This window comes from Sturnira hondurensis, unplaced genomic scaffold (genome assembly GCF_014824575.4).
Source record: "Sturnira hondurensis isolate 20B ecotype Veracruz unplaced genomic scaffold, ASM1482457v3 Scaffold0007406, whole genome shotgun sequence".
Classification (NCBI taxonomy): domain Eukaryota; kingdom Metazoa; phylum Chordata; class Mammalia; order Chiroptera; family Phyllostomidae; genus Sturnira; species Sturnira hondurensis.
Genome location: NW_028080037.1, coordinates 6,323,828 through 6,343,976, shown reverse-complemented (window position 1 = coordinate 6,343,976; position 20,149 = coordinate 6,323,828). Strand labels below are relative to the sequence as shown.

Sequence of the window (20,149 nt, the reverse complement as noted above, 5' to 3'; positions counted from 1 at the left end):
AGTTTGGGCCAAGGAAAGGAGGTGGGAAGGGGCAGGTAGGCTCCTCTCAGCACAGAGGTGCAGCTTGAGGCCCAGAGAGGGGAGGGCCCTTTGGCTAAGGTCACACAGCCTTTGGGAAGCAAGGGGGCCTCCGGGGACCCGGAGGTGGATTCTGCGGGGGGCTATGGCACAGGATGGACCCCACATTCTCTGAGCCTTGTTTCCTGCAGGGCTGTGAAGGGCTGGGTAGAGGTCCCCGTGCCAAGACCTTGGGCCCCAGCCACCTCTGGGACCTCAGCACCCCCCAGCAGGAGTGAAGGGCCCCACGAGGATTAGAGCCAAGAAGACCAGAGGGGCAGGGCAGCCAACCGTGCCCTGGTCGGGAGTCCCCATTGGAGACACTTTGCTGCCCCCTGGTGGTTCCACGGGATTCTAATCCTTCCAAGAACGGAGGTTCCCAATTCCAGGAGCAACACCCACCCTCCTTGTGACCCAGGGGTGCATCCGGACCCAACAGGAAGTCCTACATGCTCCCCTAATGTCTCACCAACCCCCACACAAAGAAGGCCAAGGTCCAAGAAATACAGCGTCATATTGAAAATCACAGGGTCTGGGCCTGACTGGGCCGCATTCCATTGGGTGGGTTAGGTCGCCTTCCCATGCCTCAGTTTCCCCACATGTAGAATAGGGATAGTGACCATGGCTTTATTTCATAGTGCCGCTGTGAACGTCAGAGAAGACAATGAGTAGGAAGTTCTTGGGAGAGTTCCTGGCACATCGGCTGCAGCTGATGAAGGCTGATGAAGGCTGGAGACGTCTTCCTCACCTGCCCCAGCCTGAGCAGTGACGGGGCAGCCCCTCCTCCTCCTGTCCCCGAGGTCTTTCTGTCCCCCAGGTGAGGACCAGATTCCCTTAGAGACCTGAAGGTTTTTTTTTCAATATAGATATTTTATTTATTTTTAGAGAGAGGGGAAGGGAAGGAGAAAGAGAGGGAGAGAAACATCAGTGTGTGGTTGCCTCTCGTGTGTCCCCTGCCGGGGACCTGGACTGCAACCCAGGCACGTGCCCTGACTGGGAATCGAACCAGCGACCCTTTGCTTCACAGCCCATGCTCAATCCACTGAGCTACCAGCCAGGGCAAGACCTGAGTTTTGAATCCTTGGCTTTGTTCCTTAAGCTAGAAAGAGTTGCTTCATCGCAGAGCCAGGCTCGAGGCTGCTGTGAGCCTCCTGTGAGCTCAGGGGGGGTGGAAAGATTGGACCCACCACAGTTACCAACTCAACTCAGAAAGGGTTTATTGGCCAGGGTTGCAGGGGGGTGGAAGGAAGTAGTTCAGGAGGGCTTCCTGCAGGAGGCAGCCAGCACAGTAGCACAGGGAAGCTTCCATGGTCATCCGTGAGCACAGAGGCCCTTCAGCCAGCTACAGGGGCATCCGTGAGCTCCCGGCGGGGATCTGTGGGGCTCCGCCAGCACTCCCAGCCCGGGGGGCGCCTCAGCTCTGGCCCAGCTGGGCTCTCAGGGCCTGCAGCTCTCGGCTGTCAATGCCGTTGCCTCCACACACAATGACCACGATGGAGGCCAGGGAGGGGCCCAGGCAGCCCTCTGCCTGGAGCCTCCCCAGGAGGCCCGAGTAGATGGCAGCTAAGGCTGCCCCGCAGGCAGGCTCCACCAGCATGCGCTCGTCATCTGCCCAGAGCGGGGGAGTGACCGGGGGTGGAGGAGAGGAGAGAGGGGGGAAGCTGGTTACTGCTCAGCAGGCTCCGGGCCCTGCAAATCCATGAGGCCCGCCCGCCCCACCTCACAGTCTATTTGTCTGACTTCCTCTCCATCCATCAATCTGACCATCCCTCTCTCCACCCACCCACCTTTCATCTATCTATCCATCCATCTATCCCTCTATCCATCATTAGACCATCTATCTGTCCATCTCTTCGTGTAGCCATCAATCAGCATGTCCATCCATCCACCCTTTCATCCCTTATCCATCATCTGACTGTCCATTCATCAATGTGTCCGTCCATCTATTTGTTTCTATGTCACTCGTCAGTCCATCTCCCCATCCATCCATTCACCCATTCATCTGTCCATTGTCTACCTTTTTTCACTTTACATTCATTCATTCATTCATTCGACACACCTTTACTGAGCACCCACTTTCTGCTGGATCTGTTCTAGGAAGGTCCTGGGGACACAACAGTGAGCAAGACACACCAGCCCCCCCGCCCTCACTGAGTTCACAGTCGAGCGGTGGAGACAGAGAAGAATCAGGCAGGTATGAGATTAGAGGGATTGGTGCCCAGGAAGTTTCCAACCCAGGCGGGATGGGGGTGAGAGATCAAAGGAGGCTTCCTGGAGGAGGTGTCATGATGGCTGAGGAGCCTTTAGTCATGTGAAACTGCTCGGGAACAGGCCCAGGGGTGGGCAGCTAGGGAGAAGAAGAGCAGGTACACAAGCGTGGAGGCTAGAGACTGCACGGCACACCCCTTCCTTATCCCCGCCCCTTCCACCCCCTGGGCACATGCGCACTGCACAGTTGCTGCATACCCAGCCCCGTGATTGGCGCTGAAGATGCAAAAGAGATAATATGCTCTCGTGGGGGGATGCAGGGACCTTGTAGGTTTCTGAGCCCAGGGAGGGGCCAGTGTTCACTCACCCAGGAACCGCTGCATAGCACCCACAGCCTCACGGTCCTCCACCACCTCGGAGATGATCCTCAACTCCTGCGTGCACGCCAGGGCCTGTGCAGCCACGGTTTTGGCACCCAGGGACTTGGCCACACTGGGGGTGGGGGGTGGGGAGACAGGGATGGGGAGCAGGGAGTACAGGGGCGCATGAAAAGCTGATGAATTAATTACGTGTCCTCCTCACACAAACCCGGCCCTCCCCTCCCCTGGCCCAGCCCCCTCCCATCCTGCAAGAGGCTGGAGCAGCGCCTGGCAGAGAGCAGGGACTCGGAACTGGGTCCCGTGACAGTTGAGGAGCGCACATCACAGCCCCTGACTCTACAGCCACGACTGTGCCGCTCCTTGCCGCGATGCCAGAAACCACACTTTTCCTTTGAGTTAGAAACGTATGGGGGCCACACCTTGCTGTCCTGCACCATCGTATCCTAAATCCCAGCACCCAAGGGGCATCCAATCAAATGTGGGCGGTGACGGTCTTGACAGAGGAATGACTAGTGTCCCTCCCCCCAAAAAATCCATGTCTGCCTAGAACCTCAGAATGTGACCTTATTTGGAAATAGGGTCTTGGCGGATTGTGATTAGTTAAGACAGTGTCACACTGGATTACAGTGACTGGTGTCTGTACAAGAAGAATACAGACAAACCAAGAAAAAGGCCAGGGGGAGACAGAGGCAGGTAATGTAGCTGCAAACCAGGGAATGACACAGGTTGCCAGCCATCACCAGAAGCTGGAAAAGGCAGGGACGGGTCCCCGGGGCCTTCGGAGGGTGCATGGCCCTGCCCAAAGCCCGATTCCAGGCCTCAAGCTTCCACCGCTGTGGAAAAAAGAAATCACCTGCAGTTTTACGCCCTTTCATCTGTGGGCATTTCTACGGAAGCCCTCGGGGACTCATACAGCCCCTGGGGTGACAGACGAGATGAGGTGAGGCCTGGGCACTGAGCCACTCTGTCCACCTGAATGAGTTGGTGAGAACTTTTCCTCGGTTCAGTTAAGATCAGTTACAAAGTGTGGAGAGGACAAAGTTCTCTGATGATGTCCCCCCCCAAAAAAAACCCACTCCCTACATTTATGTTCTATACTATGAACAGAAAAATAGGTTACCAAACGGTCTGCAGACTCTCTGTAATCTCACCGTTTACAAGTCTATAACTGATTCATTCTTTCGTTTCACTAACCTTTGTGGAGCAATTACTATGTGCCGGGCACATTTTGCTTGTGTGTGATGGCCCATGGCCGGTAGGAGCAAGGGAGACGAAAATGGGGGAAAATGCAACCCAGTCTAAGCAACGTCCATCTTTAGTTTGTAGAAATGAGCGTGACATTTGTTTTTCTGTTACTTATTGCTTGCCTACGTTTTCGAACTGCAACACACTTAAATTGCTGGTCTGCGTCCATACCAAGTGTATCACTTTGTAACAGTACAGACCAGTGAAAATTTGTTTATTAACTGGCGAGACTTCGAGGAATCAGCTCCTTCTCCACCTTTCTCAGCACCGCCTTCGAATTTAGATCCACACTGCTGTGATCGGCACCCACAACCACCGTGTCCCCCACCTCCACTGGTTGGGGCTCGGAGGCCCTAGAGCAGCTATGTCCTCACCTTCCAGCCCCACCTGAATGCCCAGCCCGTGCCTACCTGGTGATGTTCGGCAGCGTGACCAGCCTGCCTGCCTTGATGGCTGCGTTGAAAGAGTGTGCCCCTCGGGTCTCCATAGCCACAATGGGCACTTGCTGCCAGCCCACCTCCACCAGGCCTGCTGACACCCCAGCCAGGAGCCCTCCACCACCCACTGCTAGCACCAGGGCCCCTGGGGGGGTCCCCAGGGCTGCCTTTAGCTCTCGCACCAGGCTGATGTGGCCTTCCCTGGGGGGTAGGAGGAGAAGGGGAGAGAGGAGCCAGATGAGGGAGACCCTCAGCCCCAAAGGCTCACATTTATAAACCCCTCCCTCATCATTCCCTCCCCACCTACAGCTTAAGGGAGAGGAGACTCAGCTTTTGTCACTAGATTTATTCATTCACTCATTCTCCTCCTTGCCCCCCCACAACCTCCCAGAACCAGCGTATCACTAGGAACCGGCTCAACTCAAGTTCTGAGCCTGGGACCCAACGTCCCTGCCACTTACTAGCTGTGTGATCTCAGGCAATGTTTGACCCCTTGGTGCCTCAGTTTCCTCGCCTGCGAAATGGGCATAAATCATCTACCTCTAGGGCCTCAGGGAAGATTCAGTGGATTAACTGTGTCCCAAAGTACACATTCCATAAAGGGGATATATTATTAGCATGTCCATTTTACACGTGTGGAAACTGAGGCACAAGGCAGTGAGATGCTTTACAGGGTCACGCAACTCACAAGGGGCAGAAGCAGGGTCTGAACCCAAGGGCACCTGGAGCCTGTGCCTCTTCTCCTCTCTGGGCCTCAGTTTCCCCTTTCATTCCATGGGAGGACCTAGGCTCGGTGAGAGTTTCTCAACCCCCGCCCGGAGGGAAGGGCAGAAGCCTTACCATATCAGGGGGTGGTCGAACGGGGGGACATTCACCCAGCCGTCCCTCTTGGCCAACTCCTGTGCCCTGAGGTTGGCCTCATCCCAGACCTGAAGGGACACAGAGCTCAGAGGCCTGGGAGTCAGGCTACTGTGGAGGTTGTCTCAGGAGCTGCTCCGGGGAACCCAAGGGGCTCCTGGGGCTGGAGCAGACGTCCAACCGCACCCCTCCCTTGCTCCTCATCCCTTCATGGCTCCCACAGCCCTCCGGTTACGACTCACACCGGCCTCGCCCACGAGCTGCCCTGCCCCTCTCTGTCCTCCCCTCTCACCACCCCCCGCCCCAGGAGGCCAGGCTGCAGCGGAACGCGCAAGGCTCACGCCATGTCCACTCCCTGTCCCCGGCACTTTCCTCGGCCTGCCATCCCTCTCCCCCTTTTCTCCCTTAATGTCTCCTCCAAGACCCAAGTCAGGGGACCCTCTTCCTGGAGCCTTTCCTGGGCCCCCACCCCAAATCTGAGGCACAGCCCCGTGGGGGAAGAATTGGGTGGGCCATCACCCGATTCTCCACTGCCACCCCCAGCATTAGAATCACACGTCCACGCCTTTTGCCATGTGACCTCGCTGCCCTTTGCACTAACGTGGGTGGAGTGCATTTCCTCACGCCACAATGCTGTTGGTCCCAGGCGTGTGACTCGCTTTGATCCCTGGCATGCAGCAGAAGAGGCAAAGTCACAGCTGTCTCTTTAGCCTTAAGAGGAACTGCATTTTTCCTCTCACTCCTCTTGTCATTCACTTTGAGAAGGTGGCCCCTGGTCTAGAAGACGAGGGGCACGTGTGCGGACCATAATCCGGCCTACGGCCTGGAGCAGCACTGCCCAGCCCACTCACACACCCATGAGCAAGAGAGATCGCGTTTCTCATAAGCCACGGGCACTGGGGGCTGTTTGTTCCACAGCGTTACCCAGCAGCGATGCTGACTGAAGCAGCCTGCCTCCTTTGTTCCTCCTCAGCACCTTCCGCTTCCCCCATCACAGCATGCATCTAGTTCTGTTACTGTCATCTGGTCACCCAGTGTCTCCTCAACAACACTTTGTGCCTCGTACGAGTAGAGACCATGGCTTATTATCTCTGCCTCCCTAACTCTGCCTAACAGAGTGCAGGCACATGGTATGTGCTGAAGGAGTGTCTGTGGAGGGAAGGAAGGGAGGGAGGGAGGGAGGGAGGGGGAAGGGAAGGAAAGGGAAGGAGGGAGGAAGAAGGAAGAAAACTGTATATATTATTTGGGAACCACCTTTCAGGTACTTTAATATGTCTTTTCATTTAAATCTTTGGTGGTTTTAAAAAATTTGTTTTCCAGGGATGCATTTTTTTTTTTCTTTCCAGGAGAGTAGAAGGATTACATGTTTGTGTCTCTGGGTTGGTTGGTTTTTTTTTTGTTGTTGTTGTTGTTTTTGTTTTTGTTTTTGTCATTGGGTTGGTTTGGTTTTGGTTTTGGTTTTGGTACCCAGGTGAACCAGTGATACCCTCATCAGCGGGCCTCTCTTTCATATTGGGATGGTCTTAGGATGGGAAGAGAATTCATCACCTTTCTTTATACTTTTTGCTTCATCAAACAGCAAAAAAAAAATGGTGAAGTGGACAATGTGAGGCGTTAGTGAGGCGGTAGGGAGACAGGCTGCTCCTGGGAATCCCTTGCCCCCAGCTCACGCAGGGGAGCCTTCTCAGGGTGGGGACAGGCAGGTGGAGAGGTCCCAGCGCTCAGTACCCACCAGCCCTCACTCCCACCCCCCAGCTCAGCCGTCCTCAGGAAAGAGAGGGTCCCAGGCACAGTTCATCAAAAGGGGGAGGAGACAATCTCTTACGGGGGAAGGGGAGTGAAGGGGGAACAGCCCGCTCCTGCTGGCTTCCCCTTCCTGTAGTCCTTACCTTTCCAGCCAGCTGGACCTCGGCCCCCTCCCCCTGCAACCTCCTCACCACCTGCAGGGAGGCGCTCTCGGGCAGCACAATGGTTGCAGGGAGGCCCAGCTTCCGAGCGCAGTAAGCGGCCGAGATGCCCGCGTTGCCCCCTTTGGAGGCAGCAGAAGAGGGGGCCAGTGGGTAGTGTTGCATTAGCCTGTTGACAAACCTTTCCCCGTCCTTCTCCATTTCCCTTTGTGAATCACCCTGGACCCGCACTCACAGGCCCCAGAGGATACGTGATCCAGACTGAGCCAATCAGAGACCTCAATCACCCCTGGCCCATGATTGGTTCAGGGATGAGTACATGACCCAGTCTGTGGATTGAAGGGAGCCTTTGGGAAGGGGCACTCTCTTTTCACTGAGGTTGGTAGGATGGTAGGGAGCAAGCCTGAAACTCCTGCTGGCCAGCTTGCTACCATGGGGCCTGCATGAGAAGAAAGCCAGTAGAGAGGAGAGGAAAACCAAGAGCAAGGAAAGGGACAGAGGCGAGCTCCTGGACCCAGCTGGGCCCGAAAGCCATTTATCCCATGGAATTTGCTGGTGTCAGAGGCTGTGGCTTACACCTGTGTGAACTGGGTCTCTGTCACTTCTGCTATGCATCTTGAATCATGGAAACAGGACTGGGAGAGGACATACAAAATGGCCATCTGACCATGACCTTGATGAGGCTGCACCTTTAAGAAGAGGCTGAGCCCTGGCTGGTGTAGCTCAGTGGACTGAGCGCGGGCTGTGAACCAAAGGGTCGCGGTTCGATTCCCAGTCAGGGCACATGCCTGGATTGCGGGCCAGCTTCCCAGTGGGGGTCATGTGAGAGGCAACCATACATTGATGTTTGTCTCCCTCTCTTTCTCCCTCCCTTCCCCTCTCTCTAAAAATAAGAAGAGGCTGAGCCCTGCACATCTGCAGCTGCTCCAGCCCGCTCCTCCTCCCCCATGCCCAGCCCTGAGGACCCTCGCGGAGCGGAAAGGGGTGGGCTCACCTGAGGAGCATACCAGGTGTCTGCATCCCCTCTTGGTCACCTGGGAAGAGAGGGAATGGGGTTGGGGACTGACCCAGGCAGGCATCACGGAGCCCTGTGTGGGGTGGAGTTAGAGCCTCGCCATCTCATTACTCCTCGCCCCTCACCGGCCCCGGCTCTCTCCTCCCCTCGGTACAACCTCGCTTCTCCGCTCCTGCCCTCGGGCTTCCGCCAGCCTCTACTCCTCACCCCTCCTCCCCTGCCAGCACCCCTCACCTCCTGGCAGAAATGCCCGATGCCCCGGATCTTGAAGGAGCCAGTCGGCTGCACGTTCTCGCACTTAAGGAAGACGGTCGCACCCGCTACCTGGGACAGTGCCCAGCTCTCCAGCAGAGGTGTGACCGTGTGGAAGTGTTCGCCCTTAGCACACTCTGCCAGAGAGCTCTCCATTGCAGCAACTGCCAAGCGGGCCTGCACGGAGACACGGGGGTCGTGGGCCGGCGGCTCTACACCACAGTCCCCTTAACCAGGACGGGAGAGGGGCACTGGAGGAGCCCCTCAGCTTGGCTCCCTTGGCCTCCCCCCGTCTGGATGCCAACCTATGAGACTGCAGGCGAGTATCTGCGCCTCTCTGGGCCTCAGTTTCCTCATCTGGACAAGGAGGTTTGGACCAGGGGTCCTTGCATTCTGTGACCGTGGCTGCCCACAGTGCTGGGGTTGTAAAACATGGTCAATATGAAGTGATGAGTGAATGAAAATGGGAGAATTCCTTCATTCATCATTCACTGATCCAAAACAAAACCCAATTTATTAAGGACCCACTGCGTGCCCGGTGTGTCCATGTTCTGGGACCCGGGACTGGACAGGCCAGAGGGGTCCCTGCCTTGCCAGTGCTCACATTCTAGTGGGGGAAACAGTCACGGAGTTCCAAACAGGAGTGAGCAGGGAAGGTGTTTGGGCAAGGGGGGGGGGGGGAAGGACCTCTCTCAAGAGGAAAACTTTTGAAAACTTTCATTATGGCCGTTATAGACACAGCAAACGCGCCAAGAACGGTGTAATGAAGGTCTTGTGTAGCCAGGTGTCAGCCTCAGGGGCCATCAGATGGCTTCATCCATGTCTACACCCCTCCCTCTCTTTCTTCTCCTCCTTTATTACTATTATTATTATTATTATATTTTTGCTCTGTAATTTTTCATCTATAAACATTTCAACATGTACTCCTAAAAGTAAAGAGCTCTTTTTACTCTGGCAAGACTTATTTTATTGTACTTTTACAACTTGTATCGAGATGTAATTGACATGGAACATTACATTAGTTTCCGACGTGCGCCATGCTGATTCAGTATTTGAAGATGTTGCGAAATCATCACCACGGTCTGTCTGGTTAGTATCTGGCACCATACGTGGTAGTTGCGGAATGCCTTTGGGCGATGAGAACTTTGAAGGCCTGCTCTCTCAGCCACCGGCAAGTCTGCAGTGCTGTGTTCCTAACTCCAGCCGCCCCAGGCCTTATTTATCATCTAACTGAAAAGTTTATACCTTTGGACCACAAAGCACTCTTTAAAAAAAAAAAAAAAAAGGAAGCCTCATGATTTTTCACAACCGTGTACATTTTCTCCCAGGCCCCGTTGAATTTTAACTGAAAGTGGGCTCACTTTATTTTATGTAAATTAATTATACTTCCGTGATGCTGATCTTTAAAATGGAATCACACTTAAAATATTGTCAATGTCTTGATATCGAACATCTGTTCCAATGTCCAGTTGTCCCATTAACTGTGCTGCGTGGTGGGTTTCGCGGTTGGTGGGGGTGTGGGCTCTTTCACAGTTAGACTCAGGCCGCCTTAGGGACCTGGGCACTGTGGCTGGTTGAGGGGTCTTTTCATTCATTTTTGACCTGCAGGTTCTCAAAGAGGGAACTCTGCAAGGAAGAATAACAAGAAAGCCAAGGGAAAGCAGACAGGACCACCCTGATCTAGAAATGAACTTGAGTGCTGTGGGCACGGAGAGAGGACGGTGCATGGGCGGGCCGTGGGGTGGGCGATGGGGACGGCGTTCTAGTCCGAAGGGCGGACTTGGGGTATTTTTCTGATTCTGCTTTCAGTGGGGAATTTCAAGTCAAACCTCGGGCGAATAAGCAGTGAATGGACCTGGGGGTCAGGGCAAGGCTGAAGAGATGGAGGAAATGAAAGAGGAAAAATAGAAGGATTTTTAAAAAGATTTTCTTTATTTATTTTTAGAGACAAGGGAAAGGAAGGGAGAAAGAGAGGGAGAGAAACATCTGGCTGCCTCTCCCCCGCCCCCTGCTGGCCCGCAACCCAGGCATGTGCCGTGACTGGGAATCCAAGTGGTGACCATTTGGTTTGAAGGTCGGCGCTTAATCCACTGAGCCACACCAGTTAAGGCATGATTCCCCCCACCCTCCAAGGGCCAAACTCAGCCCCATTTTCCTCCCTCTCTGGGGCAGAAAAAGCAGTGGGCAGCCCCCTGCAGTTCCACCACTTGCCACTAGGAGGAATACTGCAACCTCCCCCACCCACCACAGTCCCACGCGACCTGTCCTCCACGGAAGAGTTCCAGGTCTACGGTCCCTGAATTAGACCCGCTGGCCTTTGTTGGGACGGTTCTGAGACTCCCCACGCAGGCGAAGCCGAAGCCAGCTCCACCCAGGGCGCTTGCTCAAGCTGAGCACGGTGAGGGGGAAGAGCGGCCAGGGGGCACCCTAACTCAGGATCCCCTGGCCCAGGCCCCCCTCAGCCCAGAACTCCGGCCAAGGGGCCAAGCAGAGACCAAAGTTAGGGACCAGCTATGATTTCCTGGCTGTGCAACCCGGACAAGTGTCTCAACTTCTCTACGCCTGTTTCCCCGTCTGTAAAATGTGAATAATAACAGTCCCTAACGCACAGGCTATGGTGCACGTTAATGTAATTATTATAACCATCTTTTGCTGAGTCCCTGTTACCTGCCCGACTAGGAACGGGGGATAAATGGGGAACAAAACCGACATCTGCTCTTGGAGCTGCCTGACTTGTAGTCTGGCGGGGAGATGAGCACTCAGCAAATAACTGTACAGACAAACAGCTAAGAGGGCCGTGTGCATACAGGGAGTCATGAAGAGAAGAACGAGGGGGCCTGCTGTGGGTAGGGGCATCAGGAAGGACCTCTTGGAGGAAATGACCTTGAACCTGAAACTGAAAGTCGAGAATGAAGCAGCCACACGACGGAGGGCAGCGTGCGTGTGCACCCCAGGGCCGTGGTGACGGTGGAATGAGGCCAAGGCATCGGCTCTGTGCCTGGTGCACAGCAATGGCGGGGGGCTGCCGGGGGCTTCCTGTGAGCCAGGCGTCCGCCAAGGGGACAAGCCCAGAGAATGCCAACAGCCTTAGCTAGCCCAGATGCCTGTGAAACCCGGGGCCAACCCCAGGCCCAGGCACACAGAGCTCTCACCACGGCTGTTGGCCCCTGGGGCTGAGAGGGGAGCCCCAGGCCCTGTCTGTGCCAAGGCAATGCTGGGTGAAGCCCACGCCTTGGGTTCAGGTCCCAGCAAGTGTGGCCTTGACTGAGTCACTTTTCTGCCCTGGGCCTCACCTGTTGCAACCATAGATTGGGTGAAGACCAAGCACCTTTTCCACCTCCCTGTCCCTTAGATTTTTCCCCAGGGACCACCTGGGTGACGCTCCACAGCCAGATCCCTGCTTCGGGGGCGGGGGGGCCAGAGGGGGAACGTTGGCCGGCCTAGCCCTGCCCCTCTGGCAAGCAAAACCAGTTTCCCTCCTTTCCATGAGTCAGGCTGGGCCCACAGCACGCTGAGCTGAATCAATATTCCTGGGAGGGCTTAGGCCGCCGTCACCCTGTCTCATCTTCCACCCACTCAGCTGGGACAGGGCCCCAAAGCTGTTAAGACTGCACTACCTCCACACTCACACATGCACACAGACCCTGGGGACCCTGTTTGGGCCCCAGGTCCCCTTACCTTCCTGTCCACGCGTCCCCGGACCAACTCAGCTGCCTGCTGCCGACCAGTCTAACTAGGCATCAGCTCTGCCAAGATGCTGGCAGCCTCCTGGGGCCTTGGCCCCTCCTCCTGTGTTAAAGAGACAGGGCCAGCCAGAGAGCGAAAGAGGATGAGATTGATCCTTGCTGCCCCCACTGTGCGCTGTCCACGACACACACATTACCTGGTCCCATTTGACAGATAAAGAAGCTGAGGCTCAGAGAGGGGCATTCCCTTGGCCGAAGCCACCCAGCCAGGGAGGAACGGCCTTTATCTCTGGCCCTGTTCCACCCCGTTCCCTGTGTCTCTCAGTGGAGACACAGACATCTCCAAGCAACTACCTGGCCTGAGACAACATGACAAAGACACAATTGTTATCTGTGGTGTGAGAAAGGCGTATTTTTCTGAAGTACTTCTTCACCTCTGATATTACATACCTAACACAGGAACCCCACAATTATGTATCTTTCAAATAAATGATTCTGGCCATCGATTCATTCATTTGACAAATATTTACTGGACACCTACTAGTTGTCACATCCCGGGATCTTTAGCCTCAAACAAAACAACATGTTCCCTGCCCTCTCAGAGGCCCCAGGGGCCACTGAAGAGTAGTTACAATCAGTGCCACCAGGTACTGGCAGGAGCTGTGGTTGCCCAGGTAGCTCACTTGGCTCCAGAAGGCTGGGAAGGCTTCCTGGAGGAGGAGTTCAGCCTTGAGCTCAGCCAGGAATCAGGAACATGGAGTGCAAAGATTAGCGATGGAAAAACATGATGTGTTCCACGAATGGCGAAGTTGTCCAGTGGGACTGGAACAGAGAAGGCAGGGGTGGGGCGGCAGGCAGGTTAGGGGCGGGAGGGGTGAGACGGGATCAGAGTCCACAGGGATGCCTGTGCCAATCCAGAGTCTGGACCTTATCCAGGGGCACTAGGGAGCCATGGAAGGTCATGGGCAAGGGAACGATACAATCACATTCCCATCTTGTCTCTTTTGCTGTCTCACTGGGTGACCTCAGCTAGGCACGTCCATCTGGGCCTCGGTTCCCGTCTATGTCAAATGGGAGGTGGGGGCCAGGAAAGGCTTGCAGCCAGGATATCCTGTGCCCTTCTTGGACCTTGGGTGACCCTCTCAGGTTTGATGATTAACTCCCGGCCACCTGGGGTCAAGTTGAGCTGGTGGGCCATGAACCCTGATGAGGAGGACACTGGTGGCTTCATTTCCATCCACACATTAAACTCGAACCATGGCGGGGTGTTCTATCCCAACCTGAGCACTAGGAACAGAGGTGGTAAAACTCAGCGCGTGCCCTCGGGTGGGTCCCGGCCTGGAGAGGAGAAGAAGACACCCAAATTCAGTGACAATTCTAACCCCCCTCCAAGGAAGACAGAGAGCAGAAGGTCCCTAAAGGACAGCGGAGGGCAGGGTGGAATCAGGGAGGGGTCCCTGGAGGAAGAGGCCTTAGCACACCGTTCAGGCTTGGAAAAGCAGCACAACCCTTGCATTTACTGCAAGCCTACTGTATGCATGCCCTTTCACATTGCCCAGCATATCCTTAAGGTTTTTTAATTGTTGAGTTTTGTGTGTATGCAGAAGGAGATAGGCCGTAGGAGGTGCCAAGCCCATAATTTCATGGATAGTATTGCTGAGGAAAAAGTTCGGCAGGTATGAGAGCTTAAGCATAGAGTCTGTTTAAAAAATAAAATGAAGCCCTGGCTGGTGTAGCTCAGTGGATTGAGCACAGGCCTGAGAACCAAAGGATCGAGGTTCGATTCCCAGTCAGGGCACATGCCTGGCTTGCAGGCCATTTCCCGGCAGGGGACGCATAAGAGGCAGCCATACATTGATATTTCTCTCCCTCTCTCCTTCCCTTCTCCTCTAAAGATAAATAAATAAAATCTTTAAAAGTAAGTAAATAAAATAAAATAAAACGAAAAACCCTATGTAGTAGTAATGGTAGTTTCTGGCATAAGGAGGCAGTATAGTTGCAACAGGCTCCAGTTCAAATCGATACCAGCACTGGCGTTCCCTGGCTGTGTGACCTTGGGTAACAGTAGGTAAAACATTTCGAACAAGGGCTTCTTGCTGCTGTTGCTGTTGTTATTGTTACTGTTCCAGAGGAGGTGAGAGAGCCCTGTGCCGGAAACCTTGGGGTCTGAAGTCTGGCAACACAATGATGTCATTGTGACATCATTGTGTTACGGAATGTTTACAGCCCCAGGGCAGGTGCGTATGAGAATGAACTCCACAACATGGAATCAGACTTGGCTCAGGAAGGTCAAGGCACTTTCTTGAGGTCACACAGCAGCGGCAGAACCAGGGTCACACCCAGAAGGGCCCAGCCCAGAGCTCCCCCGACTGGAAAGAGGGTGGTGTGGGAAAGGCCAGGGTGCTTGCGTCAGAGGAGGCTGGAGACACGGGCCAGGTCACTGACCTGCCCCCTCCGGGGCCATCTTCGTCAGCCAGCCGCCGTCCCTGACACCTCAGGCTGCCACACACCCACCCTGGCCAGTCCCTGGGGTTATTTATTAAGCTTGATTTCACCATTCTCCTCGCCCCCACCCTCCAGATGACTTTCTTGTTTGCTGGGCGAGGGAACTACAGGGAGAGAAGTGACGGTACCTGGGCACAGGTGATTGGCCCTCCGGACTTGCAAGTTTCACTCTGGACTCAGGCCATAGATTTTCCCAGCCACGAGTCTCTGTTCCGCTAAACAGATGAGAGAACTGGGCTCAGGCGGTCAGCAAGCAGCCACACTAGTGAGTGACCCAGCTGGGATGTGGACCCGGGTCTCCGGACACCCAGTACATCCTAGGTGACTTCTCAGACCTCTGCCAAGATGATAGCCCATGCTAGAGCGGAGAGGGCCTCACACGAAGGGGCCACACTTCTTTTTTTTTTTTAAAGATTTTATTTATTTATTCTTTTAAAGAGAGGGGAAGGAAGGGAGAAAGAGAGGGAGAGAAACATCGATCGGTTGCCTCTCGCCCGCGCCCGACTGCAGACCAAACTTGAAACCCAGGCATGGGCCCTGACCGGGAATTGAACCAGTGATCTTCCACTTTGCAGGACAACACCCAAGTCACTGAGCCACACTGGTCAGGGCTAGGGGCCCACACTTCTGTGGGCTGGAGCTGAGTCGCTCTGTCCTCTGTAGAGGGACATGGCTCTCCATTTGCCACTGTTCCCACCTCTTCCCATTCAGTTTCCAACACCCAACAGACCCCTGCCTGGCCCTGCAGAAATTTGAGTGTGAGACCCTTGAACAGAGGAACTCTCCCTCTCTCCTCTTGCCCCTGAAACGAAAAAAAGTCAGGCGTCCAGGGAGAAGCTGAGGCACAGAAAAGTTAAGTAACTTGCCCCAGGTTGCCCAGCAAATAAGCCATGGGGTCAATTGTCACAGGAACATACACCCAACCTGGCCCTCTTGTTCTCAGAGACTTACAAACTCATAGTCACGGCGCCTGAGCTGAAAGAACCGTCAAGGGCCATATGATGCGCCCTTGTTGTGGGTGGGGAGACTGAGGCCCACAGAAGAAAAGGAGACAGTTGAACATCTGGCCTCAAGGCCAAGGAGACATCTGGCCCGTGGGAACCAGGCTTTCAGAATAAAGCCATTCATTTATTCCTTCCACCAACATCGCTCCGCACTGCGCAAATCGAGGCCCTGTGAAACAGGAGACAGACAGGATGCATTCCTAGCCCTCACGGGGCGCACGGCCCGCATGCCAGGCAATGGGTGCCGGAAAGTGTTACGGGCACAGCAATAGAAAAAGGCCAGTTTGAGGAACAATCAAAGGCCTCATTTTAGGTTGGCAACAATTTTCTAAAACCATAAAAGCACCAACAGCCAGGGCTGGTGAGTATGAAGCAAACTCGGTGTCTCGCATGTTGCTGGTGCAACCAGAAATCGCAATTTTTTTCATCTCCTTTTAGGAAATGAATCTGGCAATATCTATTACAGTTTGGTATATATACCCATTCCTTTAACCTAGAAATCTTGATTTGGAGAATTTATTCTCAAAAAAACAACAAAAAAAAGTGCCAGAGGGTAAGAGCCTGGGTGAGAGAGTGTTTATCAGACTACTGCGTGGAACCGCAGAAACGAACCAGCAAAACACTGGAAGCCGAGATGCCCCTGCAGGGGAAAGGGGTTGAGGAATCAAAATATGCCCTCCCTGGGAATTTCTGCCGCATCCGCAAGAATTAGACAGAAGCCTATTACCCAAAGCAATGTTCCCAATGCATTCCGGGAAACATTGCTTTGAGAAAAGAGGGAAAATACATACAGTGTGCAACAACTTTTACTTACAAGCAACAAGGGGCAGAAGTGGCTGACATACAGACTGTGATGTTGAGGGGTTACCCCGGGGTGATGGTGGGGTGGGGGCGCGGGGGAGGGGATGCTGGGATGAGGGAGGAGAGGGCTGAGGGGACAGGGCGCTGTGAGGAGAATGCTTCGCAATCTGTGCCCTCCAGTACCACAGCCCCTCCCCCCACCCCACCAGGGCTCCTGAGCCCTGAGACCGAGGAATCGAACTGTGAATTTTATTTAATTTTTGTCAGTTTAAATAGCCGCAGGTGGCTATGTGTTGGGCTGGCCGAGAGAGGCTGTCTAGGAGACCTCGTGGGTCCCCATGTGAGACCCACCAGAGGAGGGAAGGCGTTAGTGAGTCTTCGGCTTTGGGCAGGGGTTCCCCACTCAGCGCAGACAGAGCCAAGTCAGGTGCAGATGCAGAGATGATCCCCAAACAGGGACGGTGACTACCCAGGATAGACAGCAGATCTGTACAGACGGACGCAACCTTCAAAAAGCCCACGCCCAGAAATGAAGAGGAACTTAGTGATGGGAACGCCTGACAGACCCTCCCCGGGCCAGGTGAGCAAGGTCAGCATCAGTAGCAGTAAGGCATGTTGGTGGTTGACCAGGAATGGGCGTGACGTGATGTGCGGACAGTGCCCTTTCACTCCCATGGTCTTCTCCTCCCTAACTCCTGGAACCCCAGTGGGCTCGTGAGAAGAAATATAAAACCCACAATCAGTGCTGTTCAAGACCGTCAAGGTCACTGGCAGCAAGGGAAGTCTGAGGCTCTGTCACAGCCAGGTCAAGGTCACTGACAGCAGGGGAAGTCTGAGGCTCTGTCGCAGCCAGGAGGAGCCCCAGGAGACGTGACGACGACGAAATGAAATGCAAAAAAAGGACATTTGCTAAAAATTAAAGAAATCTGAATAAAGCGTGGACTTCGGTGAATAATAATGTATTAACGTCAGTTCAATAATGGTGAGCAATGCGCCGTATTTATGAACTCGTTAATAAGAAGGGAACTGGGGGTAGAAGGGAAGCTTCTGCATCATCTAAGCCGTTTTAGATGTCCATTTCTGTAAATGTATAACTATTTTAAAATTAAAAGGCTTTTCACGTCCCCACACCCACACATGTAAAAGTAGTGGGAAATAAAAATACCTCTTATATTTCTTTGCTTCGCAGGAAGGTTCTCCTCAGAGAAACCTTACCAGTTTTTTTAATGCTCATTAAAATAGAACTTAGTTGACCAAAGTCCTATTCTTTTAAAAATGGAGAGAGAAACAGGCTCGCTTCTTGGATAGAGATGTTGAGAAGCTAGCCAACAACAGAAAAAGCTAGAAAAGAAATAGTCTGTTGTGGGAACAAGTATAAAGGACACATGAACAATAACAAGGGGGGGAGTGGAAACAGGAGGGAAATGGGGAGGGCTGGTAAGGTGAAAGGCAGAAAACTATACCTGAATAATGATGAAAATAAAACAAAATAAAATAAAGAAATAGTCTGCCACCATTAGATAAAGAAGGAACAATGAAGGAAACCCGTCCCGGGACCAGGGGTAACAATTTTTCCCCTTTGCCCTAGTCGGTGGGCAGCATAATCAGGAGAATGCACAGGTGAGGCGGTGATGGAGCGAGAACGCTTTGAGAATGAACTCATCACTCCCTTCCCCTCAGTTCCCTCCCCAGAGGAGAAGAGAGACAGAGAGGAAGAAGAGGGGGAAGGCCAGAGGGAAGGAGGAGGAGTCCTGATTTATAGCACTTGCGGGTCTTGAGGAGGCTGGCGTTCCCACGGTGGACAGTGCCAGGCTACCAGAGGTTTAATGCCTGGCTCCTAAACCCCCCGCCCATTTCACAGTCGGTTGGAGTCCATTCCAGGCCTCGACTGCTGGAGACCAGGAGGGCTTCCTACAAGCCAGAATGCTCTTGGCCTCAGGGAATGGAGGAGACCACAGAGTAAGAGAAAGAATTTATGGCAGTGGCCAAAACTCTAGAACGGTTGCCACGGGCCCAAGACCACAGGACAGGGACTCATGAGGCTGGGAATGAAGAAAGCCTCCCGGGCAAGCTGGGGCAGCTGGGATGGGGAGCAAAGAATGGAGGACCAGACCACAGCCCAACCCTGTCGGCGGTGACTCAGCCCCTGCATGTCCCTGCCTCCCTGAGAGAGAAGAGGAAAACCCTCACTGCCTCCAGTTAATTAGCTGTTTGTTCAATCCCTGGCTGGTGTGGCTCAGTGGACTGAGCACAGGCCTGCGAACCGAAGGGTCACTGTTTTAATTCCCAGTCAGGGCACACGCCTGGATTGCAGGCCAGGTCCCCAGTAGGGGGCATGAGAGAGGCAGCCACACACTGATGTTTCTCTCCCTCTTTCTCCCTCTTCCCCTCTATCTATGAATAAATAAATAAAATCTTAAAATAATAACAATAATCCTAAAGATAATCATGAATGGCAGCTTCTCTTCCTTGAGCCCCGACTTGGCACCAGTCTGCCATTGTCTCTAAGTCTTGCAATCCCCAGTCGCAACCCAGGTCCCCATTTCTTCGGGCAGGAAACTGAAGCTAAGGGAAGTTCGGTGATGACCCTGAGGTCATACAGCTGGGTGTCAGTTTCAGCCTAGGTGTGACAGACGCAGGAACTGGAGACCTGAACTAATCAGGAGTCCAGGGATGGCTTCACCAGCCAGAAGGGCAAACAGAGGCTAGAGCTGTCTGTTCCTCCCCAGGCTGTGAAAACAACCGTCAGAATCCCCACCTCCCGAAGCCAAGGACACGCTGACCCGGCCATCCCCAGAGACACCTCCCAGAAGGGTGTGATGTAACAGAGCCATCTCCACTTGCTATATGGAAACAGTCACGTCTCGGGTGCTACAGTCCCAGGTGTGAACTGACCCCCCGCCAAGGCTTGCCCAGTGACGGCAGCCAGCCTTCCCCCGCCCCCCCCCGAGACCCTCCAGCAGGTGACTGGTCAGAGTGTCCCTGTTTCATGGACACTCCACCTGGCTTTGCTCCACCTCCTTCTCCCCAGGGCGGCCTTGGGTGAGGCCCCTGCCTTGTTAGGGTCTCAACTTCCTAGCCATGGAACGCAGAACTGCTTGTGGACATATTTTTATACTTAAAAATGAAGATACGTCCAGATGGCAAATATTTATTAGTGGATGAGTAGATAAATAAAATATAGTCTGTCCAGATGATGGAATACTTTGCACCCATAAAAGGGGATATGGCACCAACATGTTACAACGTGGACGAACCTTGAAAATATGATGCCAAGTGAGAGGAGCCAGACACCAAATGTCAAACATTGTCTGATTCCATTGGTAGAAAGTGTCCAGAAGGTGCAGATTCATAGATACAGAACGCAGGTAGGTGGCTGCCTGGGGCTGGGAGGGGGAGGGGTGACTCTTAGTAGGTATGGGGTTTCTTTTCAGGGTGATGAGAATACTCTTAAATGGATCCTCTGCAAATGGGTGAGTTGTATGCTAGGCAAACTATATCTCAATAAAGCCACTATTTTACAAAGGAAATGCCCAGCCCTGACTGGGGTGGCTCCGTGGGTTGCACATTGTCCCGCAAACCCAAGGGCTGCAAGACCGATTCCCAGTTGGGGCGCATGCCTGGGGGCGTGTGGGAGGCAACGAGCCATGTTTCTCTCTCGCATGGATGTTTCTCTCCCTCTCTTTCCTTCTCCCTTCCTCTCTCTCTAAAAAAATAAACAAAGTTTTTGAATTTTTTTTAGAAAAAAGGATATGACCAAACAGGATGTCAACAACAGCAACATATATTTTGCC

At 53.7% G+C, this 20,149-nt stretch overlaps 1 protein-coding gene and 1 long non-coding RNA gene across 3 annotated transcripts; one reads left to right on the top strand and one right to left on the bottom strand.

Annotated features, from left to right (window-relative positions):
- Positions 1–530: 530 nt before the first annotated feature.
- On the bottom strand, positions 531–12,154 carry SDSL (serine dehydratase like). Of its 2 annotated transcripts, none has more exons than XM_037052168.1 (8): positions 12,038–12,154; positions 8,342–8,536; positions 8,087–8,126; positions 7,075–7,214; positions 5,168–5,256; positions 4,301–4,528; positions 2,633–2,757; positions 531–899 (listed from the first exon to the last, which is right to left on the bottom strand). In XM_037052168.1, exons 2-8 carry the CDS (start codon positions 8,513–8,515, stop codon positions 892–894), a joined length of 804 nt encoding a protein of 267 aa, XP_036908063.1. In that variant the 5' UTR covers positions 8,516–8,536; positions 12,038–12,154; the 3' UTR covers positions 531–891. The 2 variants fall into 2 exon arrangements, with proteins under 2 accessions (XP_036908063.1, XP_036908062.1); XM_037052167.1 differs by lacking the exon at positions 531–899 and adding an exon at positions 1,250–1,665.
- Positions 12,155–16,607: 4,453 nt separating this feature from the next.
- LOC118991348 (uncharacterized) lies at positions 16,608–17,233 on the top strand. The gene is made up of 2 exons (XR_005067387.1): positions 16,608–17,112; positions 17,161–17,233. It is a non-coding gene; the product is annotated as an uncharacterized LOC118991348 (long non-coding RNA).
- The last annotated feature ends 2,916 nt before the right edge of the window (positions 17,234–20,149 follow it).